At 45.2% G+C, this 23,825-nt stretch overlaps 1 protein-coding gene across 1 annotated transcript in view; it reads right to left on the reverse strand.

Annotated features, from left to right (window-relative positions):
* The window catches only part of CELSR3 (cadherin EGF LAG seven-pass G-type receptor 3), an 84,389-nt gene that overhangs the window by 27,105 nt on the left and 33,459 nt on the right, over nucleotides 1-23,825 (reverse strand). The window contains exons 3-14 of the mRNA XM_060271027.1: nucleotides 13,371-13,593; nucleotides 12,209-12,324; nucleotides 9,515-9,603; nucleotides 8,675-8,832; nucleotides 5,086-5,249; nucleotides 4,243-4,368; nucleotides 3,214-3,383; nucleotides 2,776-2,961; nucleotides 2,443-2,553; nucleotides 1,725-1,893; nucleotides 1,077-1,218; nucleotides 552-672 (exon numbers count right to left, since the gene is read on the reverse strand). Coding sequence (XP_060127010.1) covers nucleotides 552-672; nucleotides 1,077-1,218; nucleotides 1,725-1,893; nucleotides 2,443-2,553; nucleotides 2,776-2,961; nucleotides 3,214-3,383; nucleotides 4,243-4,368; nucleotides 5,086-5,249; nucleotides 8,675-8,832; nucleotides 9,515-9,603; nucleotides 12,209-12,324; nucleotides 13,371-13,593 — 1,775 coding nt within the window. The remainder of the gene's footprint in view (nucleotides 1-551; nucleotides 673-1,076; nucleotides 1,219-1,724; nucleotides 1,894-2,442; nucleotides 2,554-2,775; nucleotides 2,962-3,213; nucleotides 3,384-4,242; nucleotides 4,369-5,085; nucleotides 5,250-8,674; nucleotides 8,833-9,514; nucleotides 9,604-12,208; nucleotides 12,325-13,370; nucleotides 13,594-23,825) is intronic.

The raw sequence follows: 23,825 nt of genomic DNA on the forward strand, positions 1-23,825 counted from the left end.
CTGCAATGCAGGAAACTTTTGTCCAATGTGTGGCTCAAACTCAGGACCCTGAGATTAAGAGTATCATACTCTACTATCCCAGCAATCACACAATCTGTATTGATTTATTTCCCACCTTCCCTCCAAGGGGCTCAAGGTTGTAACATGGTTCTTCTGATTCACCCCACCGCCCATTTATCCTCACACCAATCCTGGAGGGTAGGCTAGACTGAGTGAGATTGACCAGGCTAAGATCTCTCAGGGAGCTTCATGGCTGAGCGGGGATTTGAACCCTGGTCATCTCAGGTCCGAGTCCAACACTCTAACCGGTATGCTGCACTGGATAAGGGAGACCTGAGAACAAAAATCTGGAAATGCATGAGAATGAATATCAAGGCGAGGTTTACATTCCCATAGCTCGGTGCAAGCATTATGACATTGCAGAGCCAGGAATGGGGTTGAAAGGCTATATTGCGGGTGGGGGGCAAAGTGAGTCAAGTGCTTGCTCAGATCCTAAGGGGAGCAAAGCCCCAAAACATTTCACAGAGAGAAAGAAAGCTCCGTTTTCTTACCTTACAGCGACATTGCCCATTGGTCTTATTACAGTCTGGGTCAAATCCTTTGGCTGCATCGCAGTTGCAGGGCCCACATGTTGGATTCCCCCACCAGCCCTTGGGACATTGCTGATCCATCCTGCAAAGTCAGATGGATCCCTGATGTTATACATCCCACACAGCACAACAGCCATCTTTATCAGTCTTCCAGGAGCTTGATCGCCTTCTTGTTTTTCCTCTCTTCCCGAAATTGCATAAATGCGGGTAGGGGCTGTCGGCCACCTGCCTTGGTGTGCAGGCCTGCCCCATCTTACATTGATACGCTCAGATCACCTCACTGCTAATTAGCCATGGCCAAATTAAGCTGCTAATCAACTCTAATGGGAGGAACAAAATGATGCACAAAGAACGAAATTCTCTGGTATTCCTCCTCAGTGGCCTATCTGTTAATGACTGGAGTGGAGGAGACCAAAGCAACAGGGAAAAGAGCTTTACCTAGGCCCATAGGATGTTGAGAAGTACGGAAGCAGTCCTGGATCTTACCTGTGCTCACAGTATTGCCCAAAGTGATTCTCTCCACATTCACAGATATAGCCGTGGGGAGCCCCAGGCTTCCGTCGACACACTGACTTGTTCTTACAGGGGTTCAGATGACAGGCGTCAACGCAGTTGGCACCATAGTAACCTGGAAGGACAGGTTAGAAGTAATGTTCTAACTGAACCCAGTGAGTTTACTAAGGTGGAGTAGATCACAGTGCCAAGCCCTTGTCAATTCTCTTTTTCACCCACCCATCCAAAAAGAAAATCCTGCAACAGAAGAAGCCAAAGGCTATGATTGAGGTATAGGGATTGTGCAACTCTGCTTGATTTACACACCTTTGGCTGAAAAATTTGGCTTATTTGATCACTGAATTGGGAAGCCCCACCCCACCGCGCCTCCACACACACACACACACACACACACACAATGACTGGGCAGCTTGTGAAAATTATGGTTGAGTGATCTGTGTTGCTTGTGCATCTCCTACCTGGCTGGATTAGGATTAGGGCTGGGGTTAGGGCTAGAAGAAGTGTGCATGCACACGAAAGCTCATACCAATGACAAACTTAGTTGGTCTCTAAGGTGCTGCTGGAAGGAATTTTTTTATTTTGTTTCGGTTAGGGTTAGGGTTAGGGTTGTGCATCTCCTACCTGGCTGGCAGACGCACGTGTAGCTTTGCCACTTGTCCTGGCACAGACTGTTGGCAGGGCAAGGGTTGGAGTCACAAGGGTTGGGCACAGTACATCCTGCTTCCACGTTCAGAGTGCTGCTGGGCTTGGGTAACGCCATCCCTGTGGCTGTGTCACCTAGGCGTACTCCCTGAATGCCAAGTGAAAAGGGGCATTATACAGGATCTCTTTAGGAAAGCCAATGGACCATTTGGCCAGCCTCTCAAGTACTAGCGACTGTTTTATACAATTACCCAGTAGCCTTTGCCAAGCTTTCTCTTCCCTTATAATCAACTATTCAGGTGTCCTATAGAAAGCCGCCCCCACCACCTCTGCCCACAAAGAGTGGCAGTCCCTACAAAGTAAAAAATGTGTGGCTTGCGGCACATCCGTACTATAGATTTAAAGCACTCTTATACCACTTTAACAGTCATGGCTTCCCCCAAAGAATCCTGGGAGCTGTAGTTTGTTAAGGATCCTGACCTCCCAGATACTCAATTTCTAGCACCCTTAACCAATGAAGGTCCCCAGGATTCTCCATGACTATTAAAAGTGGTATAGTGATGCTTTAATGTACAGTATGGATGTGACCTTCTGGCTTTGCGTTTCTTTGTTTTCTTACATTTCCCATTTGTGAATACTGCCTGCCACAGAATCAAAACAGAGAAGGTTTGACATTTGGAAAATTGTCGGGACTTACCTGGATGCAACCCTCCAAACCGTGATGCACTTTACCAGACTCCAGGATTCCCCCAACATGGAGATGCTTCACTTTCAGGCCATGTAGCTCATTTCCAACAACTACAGTGTCCTGAGAAAAGAAACCCAACCAATAGCATTTTCATACTTTACATGTTCTAAAAAGAAGCTCTCAGCTATAAGGCAGAAAGAGACCATTAGTATTGGTCAGAGAGGGAAGGAAACAGGCAACAAGGTTCTGCTAAAAATGCTCAAAGGGGTGGAAGAAGAAGACTCGCAAAATGTGGATCATTTGTGCCACTGGAGACAATGTGCCCCCACCCTCAGGGCTCACCTGGTAAAAGCCAAAGTCCAGGTTGAGGGTGATGATGTAACGTGTCTCTCGACCACTCCGGACGTCCTGTAGCTGTAGCTGGAGGTCGTGCCACGTCCCATCACTCAAGTGCATCTGATCTAGGAGGAGCTTGGTGGTGCGCCCAGAGCCCCTGTTCACCATGAAGGAGAGCAGGCCAGAGTCCAGCTAAAGAAAGGGCAAAGTTAGAATGGAGCAGATTCTACCCAGGGAGCAAGATCCAAGAAAGCTCAGAGAGAGGCTGGTAAGAGATGGATCCAAGGGAGATTTCCAAAGGCCAGAGAGGCCTGGAGGGTGGAAGGTCACAGTCAGCCCCTGAGATAGATGATTTTTGGTTTTACAGCTTTAAGTGGAATGAATACCTCTCACAACATTTGCTCACAGCACAGACGATAGGCTTGTGGGTACTGGGAACGGTACCTGGCAGAGTATGGTGGTGTACTGGCCAGCATGTGCCTGAAGCAGCACTCCGTTCAGTTTGCGTGTCCGGAATGCCAGGCCCATATACCACGGGGTGGAGATCTTCACTTCATTCTTGAAGTCCCAGAAAAGGATGCTGTTGCCACGGAAATGGTGAGGGTGATGCATGGCTGGGAAAGAAAAGAGGAGCCTCAGAACAGATGCTGGAGATCAGAACAACGTGATGAAGCTTGTGGCGGGAGATGCCCCAAAGCCCCCCTTGCTTCCTTCACTTCAATGAATTTTGTGTCATTTTGTGCCAAGGAAATGTCCCTGGATTAGGCCTGGGGAGAGGAGCTGGATGTTTAATCTCACTTAAAATGATGAGGAGTGGACACACCGTGCAGGAGGAAGGCAAGCAACATGACCAGATGACAGGTCTAGCAGGTCTGGGCCAAACACTTGAGAACTGCAAATTTAGACGATTCTACAAACTGGGAGGGAAAAACATTTGAGGGCTGCCTTTTTTTCTTTTCTTTTCTTTTTTAAGCTAAGTGTTCGAGCATGTGCTTTGCATGTAGAAGGTCCCGGGTTCAATCCCATGCATCTCCAAGTTGGGCTGGGAGAGACCTTGGTCTGAAATCCTGAACGGTTGCTGCCAGTCAGTGAGACAATACTGAGCAAGATGGGCCAATGGCCTGACTCAGTCAAGCCTATGTTCCTCTGTGAAATTGTGCTTTTCTCTTCAACATGCTTAAATCTGATGCCTGATTCTTTCCTGACCACCACTCACATGCAGTTTAAAGGGAAAAGTCACAATTTAGATATACAGCACATATGTGCTCTATAAGGCAGTATGTTCTGACACTGAATACAAAACGTACTATCAGTTTTGCCTTACTTTCCTTGGGAACCCACATCCCCTTCCAACAGAACCTTTCCAAGGCTGAAGTGTTGCATTTCGTTTTGACCATACCTCCTGGTTTGCACTTGACAGTCCCGGCCACCCCTTCCACGTGCCTCCTGAATATTTCACAAAGTTATACTCACCATGCCTGCACTCCTTGCCTCCAAAGCCTACTGGGCATTCGCAGGAGAAGGAAGACCAGCCCACAGTGCAGGTGCCACTGTTCTTGCAGGGGTTGGAATCGCAGAAGGAGTGCTTGGCATGGCAACCTGGGGACATTGCAGATGGACAGCACAAGTGAAGACAAAGGATGTTACTTGGAATAGCTTCTTCTTTGGCTTCAACTCCCAACTCTCCTAAACTACGATAACAGGCCCTCAAAGTTGAACATTAACAATAGGCAGGAACATCTCCTGATGCCATCAACTTCCTCATTCAGTCCTTCAAGCACTGCCTTTCTTCGCAATGTCTGGAAGCTGCAGCAGACACCAAGAATGGTCCTCTCCAAGTCTCACCTTTCCCTCTGGAAATGCCTTTCTGGTTAGGCACAACAAATATGAAGTCCCCAAGAAATCCACAGTGGGAAAGACTGATTTGGGATGGTGACCTGAGGATACAGAGCCTTTCCCATTAGGTCAGTGGTTTGGGTCTGGCCCACGTCCTGCCCGGGCAATGAGAAAGCAGAGGTGCCTCTATTAGTATTACAACCGTAGCGTCAGCCAAATGGTCATGCACGTTCGTTAGATAAAACCAAGGAGCAATAAACATACAGGGCTGAACCTCTCTTCTTCCAGGAGTCTTGCCAGAGCTACAAAAGAGAGGGCCAGCAGCCTATGGTATAATTAAAACAATGGCCTGGTTCCCTGAACCATCAAGCCAGCTATAGCCAAGCGCTTTGCAACACTGCAATGGAAGGCAAGGGTGATATGGGAGAGGAATGAGCCATGGCTTGGGAGAGCCATCCATGATTAAGCAGCTGACATTACCTGTTGCGGTCCCATTGTTTGCAATGTAGGAAGCCAGGTCAATGCGTTTACTGTCAATGTACAGATCTCTCATGCACCCCACAAACTCCCTGTGCTCCACTGGAAAGTTCTCAGGCAGATTGGGGACCCCTCCAAGGAGCAAAGGCCCAGTGAGGTCCAGCGATCTGGAGGAAGAAAAGGCCCGTAAGTGGTATTTGTTGAGGGTCAGCTGTCCGAAAGGTTACCTTTAAGCTAGAAATGGGAGTATAATGGGAAAGGGGACAAGCGTTTTGCTTCATCTACAGATCAGGGAAATGCAGAAGCCCCCCGTGCACAGGCATTTTGACATTAAATGCAGCCATACTGTTCAGGTAGTCCCACCCTCCCCGAGCCAAGCATGCAGGATTTAGGACAAGCCATTGGCAGCCAGGACTGTGGTGGGACACCAGATCTTCCACGTAACACCACAAGGAAGGAAGAAAAAAATGAAATTCATCCCACCAGCCCACACTCTATTGCTGTTAGATATTTAGCATATAGAGTCCTCTAGGGTCTTGCCATTATAACTTTGACAAATGGTATGTAATATCAACCTACCTTGCAAGGTTGCTGTAAGCATTACTGAGATGACATATAATTAGTGCTTCAAAACATGCTATATAAACTACTCAGAAGCCTAGTTTGGTATCAAGCAGTGGAAAATAAATTAATTAAATGAAGCTATCATAGTTGTCCTTACGACAGAATAGTTGCCACTCACAATTTTAATTTTTATCCCCACTTTGTATACGTGAACTGAAATGACAGGAAGACCTCTAGACCTTCACTGAATTAACCACCGCTGATTTTGTGTGTTACAAGGTTGCTAAAGGGTAGACCAATTTGTGTTAAATGGTCTTAGACATTCTGAAGAACACCATGAGAAAGGCCCGTGTAGTGGGAAATTTGGGGTTTTCTTAATGAAAGTCATTGATTAAAAAAGAAACCTTTACACTCCCACCATTTCATTCGGTTCACTGAAAAGCAAGTGTTAGCATCCAAGCGCCAATGCAAAGAAGGCTATCACATGATTACTTGAGACCCATGACTGATTCTGACACTCACAAACAAACATTAGTTGGTAACACAATACACTACAGTCGTACCTCGGGTTGCGAACACCTCGAGTTACGAACAATTCGGGTTACGAACTGCGCAAACCCGGAAGTATTTTCGCCACGCGTGCGTGCGCAGAAGCGTCGCGCGCATTTGCGCATGCGCAAAGTGCAAAAATAGCGCTTTGCGCATGCGCAAAATGGCGTTTCCGTGTTACGAACTTTTCGGGTTACAAACTGCGACCCGGAACGGATCGCGTTCGTAACCCGAGGTACCACTGTAATCCCAACTAAGGAAAATCCTGAAAATGAAGCTTGACTTGTAAAAAGTCTTCAACAGTGTTCGTTCCAAAACAGACACCCCAATATTAAGAGGCCTCTTGTTATTTCAGAAGTCATGTTCAAACTTTTCTCATGTTTCTCATCTATTTATCATTATATCCAGCTCTTATTTTGAGTAGAGGCTTGCATGTAGAGTGTGTGTGTGTGTGTGTGTGTGTGTGTGTGTGTGTGTGCCCCATGTCCAGTATAAGGACTATCTTCTTTCCTTGCCATTCATTCCTATTTGCTTCTAACTTCTCCATCTTTCATTATGTTTGCAATCTCCTCTTCCCCTCTTCCCCCCCCTTTCCTTAACCCCCATTCCATTTTTGCCCTGCTATCCTCAACTCCCCACTTTCCTCTCTCGGCCCCCTTTCTGTAGGTGACTTCTGATGCATGACTTAGTTACACAGAAACAGCCACAAGCAAAACAAAATGCGCAAAAGAAAAAGCTAATATTTCCCTTGCCTGGATCGAAGCTCTGGACTGATTTGTGCATGGGCAATGTTTTCTAGCCAGTCTGAGCCATCACACACAGGCAAGTGCATTGGACCTGACAAGTAGGGTGTCCAGAGGATTGCCCGAGGCTCCTGCTTGCAATTGCTACATTGTTCTAAAGGTACTGCTTTATTGTGCATTTTAATTATGGAAATTTGTGTTTCTGTGGTTTGTGCAACTTAGTTTTGTAAAGTCTATTTTGGCATTAAACACCATGTGTGTATGTGTGTGTATGGGGGGTAGCCAAAGTTGTGCCCTCCAGAAGTTCCTGGACTACAACTCCCAACATCCCTGACCATTGACTACGGTATTGATTGATTGATTTCTATCCCACTGTTTCCTCCAAGGAGCCCAAGATGGCAAGATGGCCTCGGCTCAGTATACCTGAAGAAGTGTCTCCACCCCCATCATTCTGCCCAGACACCATAGCTGCCAAGTTTTCCCTTTTCTCGCGAGGAAGCCTATTCAGCATAAGGGAAAATCCCTTAAAAAAAGGGATAACTTGGCAGCTATGCCCAGACACTGAGGTCCAGCGCCGAGGGCTTTCTGGCGGTTCCCTCAGAAAGGGAGAAGCAAAGCTACAGGGAACCAGGCAGAGGGCCTTCTCAGTAGTGGCACCCACCCTGTGGAACGCCCTCCCATCAGATGTCAAAGAGATAAATAACTACCTGACATTTAGAAGACATCTGAAGGCCCTGTTCAGGGAAATTTTTAATGTGTGACATTTTAATGTAATTAAATTTTTTGTTGAAAGCTGCCCAGAGTGGCTGGGGAAACCCAGCCAGATGGGCGGGGTACAAATAAAAAAATTATTTTTATTATACATGGTTCTCACCATGGTTCTCACCCTCCTCAATTAATCCCCACAACAGAGCTATGAGGTAGATTAGGCTGAGAGGCAGTGGCTGGCCTGAGGTCACCCAGTGAGCTTCATAACCGAGTAGGGATTTGAACCCTGGTCTCCCAGGGCCTACTCCGACACTCTTACCATTACACCACACTGGCTGGTGTGGTGTTATGCTGGCTGGTTGGGGTGGAAGGGAGTTGGAGTCCAACTACATATGGATGTAGCACCTTAAAGACCAACTAAGTTTTTATTTTGGTATGAGCTTTCGTGTGCATGCACACGAAAGCTCATACCAAAATAAAAAGGTATCTGACGAAGTGTGCATGCACACGAAAGCTCATACCAAAATAAAAAGGTATCTGACGAAGTGTGCATGCACACAAAAGCTCATACCAAAATAAAAACTTAGTTGGTCTTTAAGGTGCTACTGAAGGAAAATTTTTATTTTGTTTCGACTCAGACCAACACGGCTACCTACCTGTAACTACATATGGATGGTCACAGGTTAGCCATTCCTCCTAGACAGGGTACAGAGCTGAGTAATAAAAACTGCAGCTGCCTCTGTAGCTGTGGGGTGGGGAGGAAGGCAAAAGCCCAGAGAGAAACAATGGCACAGAGCAATCTGTATGCATAACTGTGAGACTCCCGCTTACACTGCAGTAGGGTGTGGCTTATAGTAAAGCACGTGATTATGTTCCAAGCTTCTCCTTCCCAACTTCCACTTGAGCATGAACTGGAAATGGACCTTTGACTGCAATTGGGGGGGGGGGTTAAGGAAAGGTGTTTCTACTTAGTTCTTTGAAGAGTGGGCAGCACATTTCTGGTCTAGCTGCAAGTGGGAAACACTCACTTTTTGGAACTGGACTGCATCCCCTCTGCCGCACAGGAGTAGTTCCCAATCTCGTTGCCAAACTGCAGTGCCACAGATGCATCACATTTGTCCACCATCAGAATGGCCACTTTTTCTTTGGAAGGTCCCTGCACAGAGCCCAGGGAGCTGATCTTGGGCTGAAATGATAAAGCAAGGACTAAGCGGGCATCATCCAAACAAACAAAAAAGCCACATTGCCTTATTCTCAATTCACTAATGTCCCAATGAAACATTCAGGAAAAAAGGCAAGTCCGAATGCAAGAAGTGGGTGGGTGGGGAGAAGAATCCCTGCAGATAGAAAACTAGCAAGGGACAAAGAACATCAGATGCTTATTTAATGTAACCCTCCCGATGCATTTCTGCAGAAAATCCTTCCTTTGAAGCAAGGGTTAGCATTAGAGGGGAAATTTGCTGCAAAGCAAAGACTATTTCCAGAACAGAGGATTTTCCTTTCAAGACTGCAACAAGAGCTAATTTTCCTCTCTGGAAGGAAAGAGTTCAACTACCTCTCCATTCCTGGTCTGATCCTATTAATTATCAACACTACACCCCTGCTAGTGCAATTCACATTTTTTTTAAAAAGCCAGCGTATTTGATGCGAAGAAGTGGTTTGCTGGGTGGGGCAACAGTTAGCCAGGTTTTTTTAAAAAAAATAATCACAAGAAACAAAATCAGGCCAGAGAGAAAAATCTGATAGAATGAATCTGTATCATATTTCCCCTTAAAATCCATGGCACATGGAAAAGAACTGCAGAGGAAGACAGAACCAGGATAACAAAATAATCACAATGACAGAAAGCCAAAGATGCTAGCACCTACCTTGTTGTAATAGTGAAGCTGCACCGTATGCCATTGCCCATCACTGACACCTCCCGGCACATAGGGAGCAACAATGGTGCTTGACTCTCCTGCAAGGAGAGACATCATAAACTGTCAGCCAGGCAGACTTTAGGCCAAACTAGACAATATGTAAAATGTGTGATTTTTTTTTAAAAAAAATGTCCCTTTTTCTTCTTTAAAAATGGCAGACATAGGGAACCAAACAGGAGCAGGACCACGGCACAGGGGGGCATGCTAATTCTTCTCCGCTGTGCTGCAGACCCACTGAGAAGGGTTAAACCGCACCCCAGTTGTCACTGCCATGCCCTGCAATCCTGATCCTGCTTGGGAGCCTCCTACAGCTGTTACTTTTGAAGGAAAAGGGCACATTTGGCCCTTTGACAAACCCTAAGGAAACACTGCTAATGTGTGGTAGGCAGTATCACTCTTCCAAACATATCAAGATAAGAGAGTCTCGCTTTGGCCCATATAATCACTGACAGTTCATCACATGTAGGCATGTATGTAAAAGCACAACTTGTGGAAGACAGCATGATAACACATGTGCTGTGCATATGCAGAAAGACAGAGAGGGAGAGAAGTTGCTTTGAAACATACAGTAGCATTAATTTAGTATTTCTAGATACGCTTTCTAAGAAATGAATAAGGCACTACAATGTTAGGAAGAAGGCATGCACCCTTCAAAGCGATTCAGTCAAATGGTTCCAAGTATATTGGCAAGGGAACATAGGAAAGGCAGCTGCTTTGGAGCTAATCTTTGCCTGGCCCTTCCAAACATCAGCTCCCCATGTTGAACAGAACCTGTTACAGCCAAATCCTGTCTAGGATATGTAACAACTTGGTAGTGTCTTTTTGAAGAGGATTAAATTTGAGGAAGAGGAGGTGATTGGTAGCTTTTAAAAAGGCAACAGAGAGAACCAACCCCCTAAAAATGTGTGGTTCCCGCCTTCATTCTTTGTATTTTTGGTCATTTATTAAATAGGCTGATTGTCTAATTTAATTGGTTATGGGATTTTAGGATTGAAAGGTGGAATGTAAATAATATAAATACATGCATGCACATAAACATGCATGCACTCCTAAGCAAAGCTGAGGAATCCAGTATCACAGTGTTGATCTGAATTTTCCCCCTGCAGCTAAGCAAGCAAACAAGCTGAAGCTCTTGGGTTCCTATTTGTGGCTGTGGTCAGCCATTGCACCCCGGCCATCGACTCAGATACATTAAGAGTCCCGGAAATAACAGCCCTTTCGGTAACTATATTTAAGGCACTTGACATCTGAACATTGCCTTTGAAGTTGAGCAGCCCACAAAAGGCTATATATCTTCCGATGGAAACTGATGTATAACGGACATGGTTTTGGGTGGGTGGTCTTGTTGTGTCATATAACAGGATGCCTTTTAAACCACAGCTTAAAACAGAACATGGCTTCCCACTGACGCAGCTCCATCATTTATCCCAACATGAAAAGCATGCTTAACTAGTCCTCTGAGACACAATCTAATTTGACTGTTTGTGACCTTCAGACCCAACATGATACGACGACGTACAAATACATATTATACAGGCACGTGAACACAAACATTGCTGCGCATACAAATATGTTCCCTTGCAATCTACACCATTTTATACTCCCCCCCCCAACTTCATGCCTGCTCACACCCTTTACCTATGTATAAATAGTACCCTTGTGATTCCCCATTAACACTCTTTATTTATAATAACTTATTAAATTTCTATACTGCCCTTCATCTGAAGTTCAAAGGGCAGTTTACAACAATATGTACCATAATAACGAACAAAAAATTATACATGCCCCCAGTTTAAAAGGCCATAGATTGTTTAATTAGCCAAAGGCCTGAGAGAAGGGAAATGTTTTTGCCTAACACCTAAAGATATATTGTGAAGGTGCCAGGTGAACGTCCTTGGGGGAGCTTTTGCACTCAACCCTTTTGCCCTGTGCAAAGCATAACCCAGCATTCCTCTTCAGTCTCAGGGGTTACAAACGCACCACCATTGATTGCAAACACAGTGCAACACAGAAACCCAGCCCACCGGCTTATCCTGTTCTACCAATGCATTCAATGCCTCAACACAGATTCACAAAGAATCACACTTTCAGGTACAGACCCTGAAGACACAAGGCACACACCAGGAGTTCAAACCTGAATGCTTTCCTAAAGCCCCGTGCTCCTCTGCAGGGCTGCTAATATGATCTTCTGAGCCAGGTACATTGTTTGTGTTTAGTCCTCACCCCCAACCCATCCTGTGTTAGTCCTTTTGAGCCCTGGAACCCACTTGCTCCCCACAACAGTTTCACTTGCACCTCCTTTCTGCAGTCCTGCATTGCTGATTCTGCTTTCTCTCCAATAAAGCTCTTTCCACCCCACCCTATTCTATCATGAACATGTTTTGCAGTACCAGGAGTCCCAAAAAACCACAGACATCGGCCATCACTCTTCTGTTGATAAGAGAATGGAGCCTGTGTCCCTTGGAGCTGGTAGAGCAGAAAGCAGGGAGGCCAACAGTAGGTGGCGCCAGACCCAATGTCAGGCAGAGCCAACTCATTCTGGTTTCGTCCTCTTCCTCCTCCCTGCTGAGCTCTACAAAGGAGGCACCCCCTGTTGTAAGAAAGTAGGTAAGTAGGTACTGCAGACCCATCTGCATCACCTACCTGTGGAGTACTTCAGCTGGACCTGCCCATCCACAATCTCTACAGCCAAGAAGTCATGCTTCTCATTTAGACGTCCGTTGTAGATTAGGAGGCCACTGCGCTCTAAGGTGGCAAATCTAAACAAAACAATACAGTGATAAAGCAGAGAAAGAATAATCATTTCTGTGAGTTCTTAATGAGCTAGCCTGGGCCTGAGATGAATTATGACATTCCCTGGGGCAATATTTCATCAGGTACAGTTGGCTGAAGAGAATGTTGCTATTGCAGAATGATTAAGATTAAGATTCAACCATCAAGAAAAAAGGAGGGTTGGTGTCTTTCTTTTTCTGCCTTAAATGGCAGGCCAACATCCAACAAGTGAGAGCTAACACTGCATCCCATATCTGGTAAAGCTGCACTTGTTTAATTTCTATTGTATTGTGTTTTTTAATTGCTGCAACCCACCATGGGACCTTATGGTGAAGGGTGGGTACGACAGATTAAGATTATGATATGATATGATAAGATAACAGCCATTCTGCAAGGAGAAAAAAAGGGGTTGGCAATTCTAATAATAATTCTAATAATGCGGGATGTGGATGGCACTGTGGTCTAAACCACTGAGCCTAGGGCTTGCCAATCGGAAGGTCGACGGTTTGAATCCCTGCGACAGGGTGAGCTCCCATTGCTCGGTCCCAGCTCCTGCCAACCTAGCAGTTCAAAAGCATGTCAAAGTGCAAGTAGATAAATACAGTAGGTAAGGGAAGGTAAACAGTGTTTCCGTGTGCTGCTCTGGTTTTGCCAGAAGCGGCTTAATCATGCTGGCCACATGACCTGGAAAAACTGTCTGTGGACAAAAGTCGGCTCCCTTGGCCAGTAAAGCGAGATGAGCACCACAACCCCAGAGTCGTTCGTGACTGGACTTAACTGTCAAGGGTCGTTTACCTTTACCTTAATTCTAATAAACTTCTTTTCTTCCAGCTAGATTTTTAAAAGCCACATTTGAAGAGTAGACACTCAGCTAGAGCTCATATCTCAGCCCAATCTAGTATGAAGGAGAAACCCAGAAAGGTCAGGCAAATGCATTTTGGAGAGCAGAATGGAAAATGATTATCATCAGCTGGAGCTGAAAGATGGCTATTCTGTTAACTGACATAACAAGGCTCCAGCTCAAATAACTTACGAGAGGGAGAGGGTCAGGTGGAACCTCTGGCGAAGTCCTCGGAACATGATGAAAGATTTTGGGGGGAAGGAACGTGTAGACACTTCACAGTAAGGCTTTTCGAAGCCCCCAGGTGGGCACTGACATTGAAAGCCGCCATCGGCAGAATTGGTGCAGGTGCCTCCGTTCCTACATACGCCAGGGACGCAGCGTCCTGCCCGGCTATCCACCTCACAATTATCACCTGTTGGGGGGGGGGGAACAGAAGAAAATAGATCAAGGGGCTTCTGGGAGTGGAAGAGGAAAAGGCTGAGAGTTCCTGGCATTGAACAGGGTGGAGTAATATATAGATTGCTAAGACAAGGCACCTAATATGTCTGCATACTGTCAATCATGTTTGTGGTGCTCCAGAAAAGCCAACCAGGTGCAACAGCTTCCAGCCTGATAAGCCTCTTCCTCCTGATTATACCATATGTAAAACTTCATGCATCAAAGCATTCTAGTTTAGGAAGCCATGCTTTGGAGATCAAAACCCTGCCCACTGCCATATACACCACGGAGAACCATGACATCTCCTTCAGACTCCAGCTTTATCTCAAGGACCTCAGCTCCACCACCCTGAAAGCTATTGGTTGCTCCACACGGCCAAGGAGAAACTTATGCTGAACTCCCAGCGAATATCTCCTGTGAACTAATTTGAAAAGGTCTATTAGATTAGCTCCTTTACACACAAGGCAAACATTTACTCGTCTTAGAATTGGTGTCTTCCAGTCACTCGAAGAAAGAGATTGTGTGAAGTTCCTGATGGGCTGGCCATGACAGCAGATCCCTCAGTCGAGTCTTCCTTACCAGGAACAAAATCCTTATATATAGTTCCACCGTAAGGCAGGGTGACCATTTCTCATTTTCAGAAATGAGAATAATACCTGTACATTTTGTCTCATATTTCAGGTTCTACAAGTGCTAAAAGCTTGCTTAAAAAATAAAAAAAGCTGGTAATTATGGTTCATACAGGAGAGGGTGAACTCCCTCCCTCCTGTGGACACCCATGTATGGTTCTCCTCACAAAAGCACATTAAACTCAGCTGAGGAATTTCCCTCAGGTTTATAAACATATCACAAACCCTTACTCTTGTCAAACCAGCCACATAGGCCTACTCTCCTGAAGCTTCAGCAGGCCTCATTTCCAGGGATATGCGTGAAAACAGCTTGGGATGGGGACTAGCAATTCCCTCACCATTTCATGCATTAAAAAGATTTGTTTTCTAACACGAGTATCGCCAGAGCCATCACCAGGGGACTCATAATTAGCTGATAAGAGCATGAAACACCAAGGTCATCCATCCAGATAGAAATGTTCAGTGGGGAGCATTTTGTAAGAGCTAGTATGACAATGTGCATATATTAGCAATTTCCACTCGCAGGCAGGGTACACGGGGCTGCCACCATCACCATGCTTGTTGACTACTGAGGAGGCAGCAAGAAGCCTATTGCTCTAGTTTAAAGCAGGCCAGGTAGCAGCCCTAGGGGAAACGGACGGCATCTATCTCTTTCAAAAGAATTGCCACAGTTGCTGGACGGGCACCATGAGGAGCTCCCGGCAGTGGTTAGCAACAGCAAATATCTCTGCTCATTACAGCTGCCAAGCCGGGGCAGTTTTCAACACAACTGGAATCTGCGTCCCTAAATGTGGCTTCTGGAAGATCTCTCCTGTTTGTATTGTTGTGTCCCCAAAGAGCCACTTGGTGTCGCCATCTACCATTTGGTGCCTTGGGGAACCCGAAGCAGAGCATGCACCATCCTTCCGACAAGCTGAACTGACAAGCTGAACTCTTCGCTGTCGTCACCAATACTGGGCCTGTCAGGTTTGCTGCTATAGTTTCCCCTTGGCTGAACAGGAATGCAGAGTGTTGGGAAAGGGGAGTTCTCTTTGCCAGTGGTTTGTCAGTCTGTACACAGGTGAGGAGACAACCACTCTTGGGCCCAGCTGAGAGCTAATTCCTTCGAACCTTTTGTCGGCAAGGCTCATATCCCATGCATCGCAGCACATCTGAGTTCAAATACTGCTCCGGTTCACTAGAGCACAGAGTCTAGCTCTCGCATGGGATTGGGTATTAGAATCACTCACACCTTCCAAGCATAGCTGCCAAGTCTCCCGCTTAAAAAATGCGGGATCAGCAGCACCGCGGCACCGGATGTCACTTCTACGCATGTCTGGACATGCATAGAAGCAACTTCCGGTGCTGCCGCCGCCCGATTTCCGGTGCCCAGGCATGGGCGGAGCGGCACCGGAAGTTGCTTCTACGCATGTCCAGACATGCGTAGAAGCGACTTCCAGTGCCGCGCTACCCATGTCTGGGCACTGCAAATCAGGCGGCGCCAGCACCCAAAATGGAGCCTCTGGCAGGTAGGAAATCCGGGGGATTTCCAGGATTCTTTTCCCTTCGGGAGAACAGCGAGAAATGGATTAAAATCTGGGGGTTTCCCACGAAAAATGGGGACTTGCTTCCAAGTCTGACAGAAGTGTACTACTGGGCTCATGTTCTCCTTGTACAGGGGGGAGAAATGGGTCCCAATACTCAGTTATGATGAGGGCCACACAGCCTTGGATCCAACAATGAGAGAAGCAGTTGCTTCTTGCCAGATTGTGGCCAGAAAAGACAATTAGTTTGCAAATGCCAATATCCCCCCCCCCCACTTCCACTTCTCTGAAGCTGAAGAGAGGCATTTAAGAGACAGAGGCAAAGAGAGGGCTGGCTAGGATTCTAAGGAGCCCATCATGCCTATAGTTTTCTGAAAGAGGCGCTCTAGAATGGAAGTATTACAAATCTAGGCAGATCTAGAGCTGTGGATGGAAAACTAACCACAAGGAGCAGGGAAAGATGAACACCTCCTGCTACACTGTACTGGACAGTTGCCACAGCTACTAGGCCAACATACAGCTCACCCTGTCCATTGGTTTTGTTCCTCACAAGTATCAAGCAGCATTAAAAGACATGTGCTATGCATCTCCAGCAGCACTATTTAAGCAGAGGGCTTTGTAAAAGACTGTCTCTGAAGCCAGTAAGAGATCTGGAAGGCTAAGGGTCGGGGGGGGATGGGGGAGTTATTTATGTACTTATTTATAAAATTTCTTAATTGCTTTATGTCCAAAAGAATCTCAAAGCAATGTACCAAACAGAAATGGATACAATTTGATGAATACCACAAAAACCCTATTAAAATAACATTATACTCTTCCAAAATTAATAGTGACCAGGCCAGGATCATCATTCTAGGAAGGCCTGGTGGAATGAAAAGGTCCTCAATGGGTGCCAAATTCCCAAAAGGGTTGGAGCCCATCTGATATTCACCAGAAGGCACTTCCAAAACACTTATTCAAAAGACAAGGCTTGTAATTACAGATTATAGTCATCCCTGGTTGACAGATCAAACTGTTTTCACAATCCAAATTTACCATCATTTCACAGTACAGTGGAACTTCGGTTTATGAACACCTCGGTTTACAAATTTTCGGTTTACGAACGCCGTGGACCCACCTGGAAAGGATTAATTCACTTCCCATTACTTTCAATGGGAAAGTTTGCTTCAGTTTATGAACGCTTCAGTTTATGAACAGACTTCCGGAACCAATTACACCCATGCTTCGGGTTAAGTACGCTTCAGGTTGAGTACTCTGCGGACCCGTCTGGAATGGATTAATCCACTTTCCATTACTTTCAATGGGAAAGTTCGCTTCAGTTTATGAACAGACTTCCGGAACCAATTGTGTTCATAAACCGAGGTACCACTGTACAAATCTGTCTGGCTGACACTGGAATGTGCCCTAATGTCAGTAAACAACAATGCAATAAGGAAGGTAATCTAGAAAACTCAGCAGGCCTGGAACAGATTAAATGAGAAAGAAAATGCTTTTCCAAGTGGCCCTACGATAGCTTTCTTTTTATATCCAGGAGATTTGTTATTTGTCTCTGTGCCACAACACTCAGAGATGGTCCTCCCCATCATAGATAATATTTGTGATGATTTGGAGGAAGTTGAGTAATGAGTGCTAGAGTCATAGTCCTGAAAAGGACTATGATTCATCCAGAAGGAGATAAAGTCTTGTAGAGGACGGACCAAATTACCTGTACACACAATCTGATACAAGCAAGCAATGCCTATCTAGGCTCAGAGGGGCATCCTGATTCAGGGCTGAGAAAAGCGCTGTTTTCAAGACGCCTTCCTTCATCAGCCTGCTCCTCCATTTCATCCCCTTTCTGCTAAAGCTCAAGGATGATCTATGCAGCTATTGAAGAGGGAGCCGCCACCTCTTTAAATCTAGGAAGAGGGAATGGTGGGGCTCTGTGTAGTTTCCACACACCCCCAGGGGAACCTGAGGCATTTCCCATTGTCTCTGAAATGAAAGCGCCCTCTTTTTGATGAGATCCGTAATTATTCCCTCCAGTCTGATACCAGGGGGAGTGAAGACGGGAGTGGGAGCCACATTTAATCTGTTCCAACTGGAAAGACAGAAGCTTCGCAAAATATTCATGGGCTTCAAACTTCCATAGCACTATCTGCTGCTGCTGCTGTCTCTACACCTCTGGTTCTTTTGGGCTGTACCACACTAATGACCCTTTCTTGGGTCTTGAATGCTAGCTCCAGCAGGGTGGACACGTGTCCTGCTTTAGAGTCCTCTATCTGAAGGGCTATCTGGTCATAAGTCCAGTTCAGAGAGACAGACCCACAAGACGGGAGAGCAGCAGGGGCCTTGTGGGTGCTCATTAGCAGATAGAAACTCCTGCATTGAAGAACGAGCAAACACACAGGTCACGTAGTCGCAACCTTCCTCGTTGTGGGTTGCATTTTAATTATAGCCGCTGTTTTGCTTGCTTCTATCTCGCTTGTGTCTTTGGCGATTACTCATATACCAATGACAAACTTAGTTGGTCTCTAAGGTGCTACTGGAAGGAATTTTTTTATTTTGTTCCGAGTAAGATTGTCTTCCATAAACATGTTTTTTTCCCCTCCAGTGTGTAGATCATTGCCAGTTTATTTATAGTGGGAGTAGATCGTAGTCTCTTGGAAGTTGGACACCCCTGATCTAGTCCAACCACCTGCAATGCAGGAATCTTTCTCTTTTCCCCCGAATTTTTTAATTCATTTTATATTAACACATATCAGAACAAAAACACATAATACAGTACAACTAAAAAACAATAACACAATAACCACAAACACAATAACAAACACAAAAAAGAAAGCAAAAAACAATACAAATATAATCTTATCTTTCCTTCTTTTTCTCTAATCATTGTTATGAGGACTTCCCCAAGTCCCCCCTAACTGATTTTCCATTCACTTCATATTTAGCAGATTCATGATTCATAATCTAACCTTTTTAGTTTTACAACTATATCATTACTCTAAATTCTTCACATTATTACACTTGCCTACTTTCATCTTAAATTATACACAAACATCTGTTTCTAACCTTAAGCCTAAAATATTTTTCCTTCCAAAGACATTCTAAAAAAGAAAATTTATATACTACAATATTTCTCTAAATAAACTTTGAACTTCTTCCAATCTTCTTCCGCCATCTCTTCCCTCTGATCCCGGATTCTCCCAGTCAGTTCAGCAAGTCCATCATCTTCATTTGCCATTCTTCAACTGTTGGTAATTCTTGTTTCTTCCATAAATACGGTTTTAACAATGAGTCTGTAAGTGACTGTGGAGGCCAATTTTGGAACCACACATCCTTCCACAGTGGGGACATGGTTTCTGGGTGGGAGTTGATCACAGTGTGTATTTGCCAAGTGTGCCTTCCTCTTAGCATGTTTTCCCCTTGCATCCTGAGTTTGAGTGTCTTCAAAGCCCATGACACCTTTGATAAAGGCTGTTCTCCAACTGGAGTGCTCGCAGGCCAGTGTTTCCCAGTTGTCAGTGTTTATACTACATTTTTTTAGATTTGCCTTGAGACAGTCTTTAAACCTCTTTTGTTGACCACCAGCATTACGCTTTCCATTTTTAAGTTCGGAATAGAGTACAGTGGTACCTCGACTTACGAAGATGATCCGTTTCACAGCCATCTTCGTAAGTTGAGGTTTTTGGATGTCAAAGCGCCGCTGATGCGCATGCGCGAAGTGCGATTTTGCGCTTCTGCACATGCGTCGACCGCGTGCGCCGCTCTGCACAGGCGCAGAACACAGATGCAGGGTGCGCCTGGTTAAAAGACTTCAGGAGTTGTTGACTTCGGAAGTCGAAACCTTCGGAAGTCGAAGCATTCGGTTGTCGAGGTATGACTGTAGTTGCTTTGGAAGACGATCACCAGGCATCCGCACAACATGACCGGTCCAACGAAGTTGATGTTGAAGAATCATTGCTTCAACACTGGTGATCTTTGCTTCTTCCAGTACACTGATATTAGTTCGCCTGTCTTCCCAAGTGATGTGCACAATTTTTCGGAGACACCGTTGATGGAATCTTTCGAGGAGTTGGAGATGGCGTTTATAAGTGGCCCATATTTCACAAGCATATAGTAAGGTTGGTAGTACAATAGCTGAAGCTCTATGACGAAAGTTACGGTAACCTTACTCTTTGCTTTCCGCCTGCTCAGATTGAAGAGCTTTCCATCTGTTCGATATATGATTTCTACTCCGGTGGGGAGTTTCCCTTTGACAAAGTGTAGGATCATGGCAATGAAAATAATGAATAGAGTTGGGGCAATAACACAACCCTGTTTAACACCTGATCCCACTGTGAATGGTTCACTTTGAGAGCCATTGTCATCTGCGATTGTTGCTGTCATATTATCATGGAGGAGCCGAATGATGTATACAAATTGTATACAAATTTATCTGGGCAGCCAATTTTCAGAAGGACAGTCCACAGGGCATTACGATTTACAGTGTCGAAAGCCTTAGTCAGGTCAATAAATAAATGAATAAATAAATAAATAAATAAATAAATAAATAAATACAGGGGTTGGTTTTGCTCTCTGCATTTTTCTTGAAGCTGTCGAGCGGTGAAAATCATGTCCACTGTCCCCCTAGAAGGCTGAAAACCATTTTGGGATTCAGGAAGGGTCACCTCGGATATTGTTACGAGGCGGGCCTTAGTTTGGGGACCCCTGCCATAGATGGTCCTTGTGGTTTTAAAGAAACTCTGTGCATCCTGAGTTTCGGCTAAGTGCAGGATCTCTTGAGCTTTTTTTTTTATCCACCAGGTGTTTTTTAGTTCTCTGGTTCTTCTTCAAGCAGCCATTTCAAGAGGAGATTTCTTTCTATCCCAGTTTGTATCTGCACTGAAGTTGTTTTTATTTATGAAATTGTTTTAATGGTTGATGTTTCTGTTGGAGACATTTTATAGGAAACAATTCATAAATGCAAATAAATAGAGAGCAACTCTCTGGCTATACCTTTGAATGTGCACATTTTATGTAAATCTGTTTCTGCCTTTGCCCTCTTACTAGAGTGTTGCCTTTCTGCAAATTCCTTATTTGCTCCACAAGACTCAATCTAGATCATGGCTTCTAGATATGACAGCTGAATACAGCTTCCAAGGTTCAGAAGGATCCTTCCTCTACATACTACTATTTCCAGAGGAAGGGGAAGAGCAATGGTGCGATGCTGAGAGTGTGCCTCTGTGATCCTGTTTGTGGCCTTCCTGGAAGCATAATCTAGCTGGCAATGTGGGCAGCAGGAGAGTGGACCCGAGGGACCTTTGATCTGACCCAGCTGGGCTCTCCTTGCCCCCTAATGGTCACTTCCAGTTGGCCTGCCAATTCCAGGTATTGAGTATCACCACATGGGGGTTTATAGGGTTGCCAGTTCACATCCCACAGATGCTGCTCATCTGTGAAGTAGGAGGAGAGAAGGGGTAAGTGTGACTTCTCCTACCCTGTTCTCTCTCACCTATGAGAGCCAGTGTGGTGTAGTGGTTAAGAGCAGTAGACTCGTAATCTGGGGAACCGGGTTCACGTCTCCGCTCCTCCACATGCAGCTGCTGAGTGACCTTGGGCTAGTCACACTTCTCAGCCCCACTCACCTCACAGAGTGTTTGTTGTGGAGGAGGAAGGGAAAGGGTAGTGATAAAGCAGGATATCATATCCAAACTTCTCTTCTTCTTCTTCTTCTTCTTCTTCTTCTTCTTCTTCTTCTTCTTCTTCTTCTTCTTCTTCTTCTTCTTCTTCTTCTTCTGGCAATGATCAGGGGAAGCAGCGGGACTGGGCAACCCTCGTCTCCCACGGCCACTCCACAGGTAAAAGCAGCATCTCTGCGTTGTGGCCTGGTGACTCAGGAGCTTACCCACAGTAATGCTAAAAATTAGAAGAGCAGAAGCAGTGGCCCAAAAGGAAGACCCCTCATGTGCGGCAAGATTGCGCACCAGACTGACGTGACTACAAAGGAAGATATTTCACAGCTGTATAGAAGAGGGGTTTTTTGGCAAGCAAAGCTTGCCATGCATTGGGCAAGAAAACCTGAAACCTATTCAGAAATACCAAAGGCCCTGCCTTCCTTCGCATCTGCTCACCTTATGTCTCCTGTTTTCACTGCTGTGTTGTTTTGATGGGGTTGCTTTATTGCCGGTTCTAATGATAGATGTTTGAATGGGGTTGCTTTGCTGTGTGCATTTGTATTTCAGTGCAATTGATTTTTTACACTTGTAAAACTGCTCAGAAGCCTATTGAGTGGCTTACAAATTAAATAATGAATACAGTGGTGCCTCGCTTAACGAATGCCCTGCTTAATGAAATTTCCGCTTAACGAAAGGTTTTTTCTAGCGGAGGTTGCCTCGCTAGACGAATTCATTTTATGAAAAATTCGTCTAGCGAATCGTGGTTTCCCATAGGAATGCATTGAAATTCAGTTAATGCGTTCCTATGGGAAAAAAATGAATAAAAAAATTCAATGCATTCCTATGGGATTCGTTATAAGAAAAGACCCATGGAACAAATTAAATTCGTCTAGCGAGGCACCACTGTATAAATATTCATAATAATAACATAAATAGCTAGAGTGATAAACACAGAGAATCTGATGGGGAGGCACTTCTTCATCCACCAGTCCGTCTGTTGGGTAGGCTCAGCTCAGCCCAGAGCTACTTAGCAACAGCCTGTAAGGGGAGGGGCAGAATGGAACCCCACCCCCAATTCCTCCACTGATTCTTTGCTCTGTTCTTTTGGTCCTGTCCACTCTCCTAAGGAAATGGGGGAGATGCCAGGAAGTGACAGGGAAGCAAGTGCACATTAACCCTCCTCCTAATGTGGGCTTGCACTTCAGACGCTCAGGGTTAATTACCATTGACTTTGCTTATCTCTTCCCCAGCCAGGCTTGGAGACGCCTCTCTCCCTCTTGGCAGGCCGAGGTGTGCAAAGCCAGTTTACTCATTCCCTCATCCTTTTATCAACCGGCAGCCCCTGGCTCCTCTGTTCCTGATTGTCTGTCCGGTGAATACGTGATCTATCCTGTAGATCAAGGGAACAGGAGGCTTGGTAGGGATGATATGTTAATAGCTGTCTCAGCTGCAAGAAACTATCCATGTGTGTGTATCTAAGCGAAAGAACTGCAATGCCTATCTTCAGATCCATCCTGCTCATGAAAAGACCATGTCACAATTTCTTGAAGGAAGCCTCATTAAGCTCAATAGGCCTTCCTTCTGTGTATAAAAGGCTCGGGTTCAGGCGTGCATTTCTGTAAACCATTAGGCTGCTAAAATCCTGTTAAAGTCCATTCAGCTAAGTTTTACTCCGCATGGATCTACTATAAAGAATGAATATGACTGTGTTAGGTCGGTTAACTTCAATAGGTCTACTCTGGCTAAAACGTAGGTTTCTTTATATTGTTGTAATTCAGTTATAGTTTAATATAAGTCACTAATATAATATAATATAATATAATTATATAACATATATATAATATAATATATATGTTTAATATAAGTCACTTAGAGACCCATTGTTAAAACCGTGTTTATGGAAGACAACCTTACTCGGCTACGAGTGATCACCAAAGAAGAAGAAGAGTTTAATTACTCTTTAATATTTTTAAAATCTTCTGTGTTTTAATTTGTGTAAGCTGTCTGGAGTCCCAGTCTGACTACCCAGTGGAATATCTAAGAAGCTTGATTAATGCAACAGAAAAACTGTTGTCACAACTCTGCAACCTTTGGAACACAACAGCCAAGACCACATAACACTAGTCCTGAAAGACCTACATTGGCTCCCAGTACATTTCCAAGCACAATTCAAAGTGTTGGTGCTCACCTTTAAAGCTCTAAACAGCCTCAGTCCAGTATACCTGAAGGAGCGTCTCCACCCCCATCGTTCTGCCCGGACACTGAGGTCCAGCGCCAAAGGCTTTCTGGTGGTTCCCTCACTGCAAGAAGTGAGGTTACAGGGAACCAAGCAGAGGGCCTTCTCGGTAGTGGCGCCCGCCCTGTGGAACACCCTCCCATCAGATGGCAAGAAAATAAATAACTATCTGACTTTTA

This window comes from Zootoca vivipara, chromosome 2, assembly GCF_963506605.1.
Source record: "Zootoca vivipara chromosome 2, rZooViv1.1, whole genome shotgun sequence".
Taxonomy (NCBI): domain Eukaryota; kingdom Metazoa; phylum Chordata; class Lepidosauria; order Squamata; family Lacertidae; genus Zootoca; species Zootoca vivipara.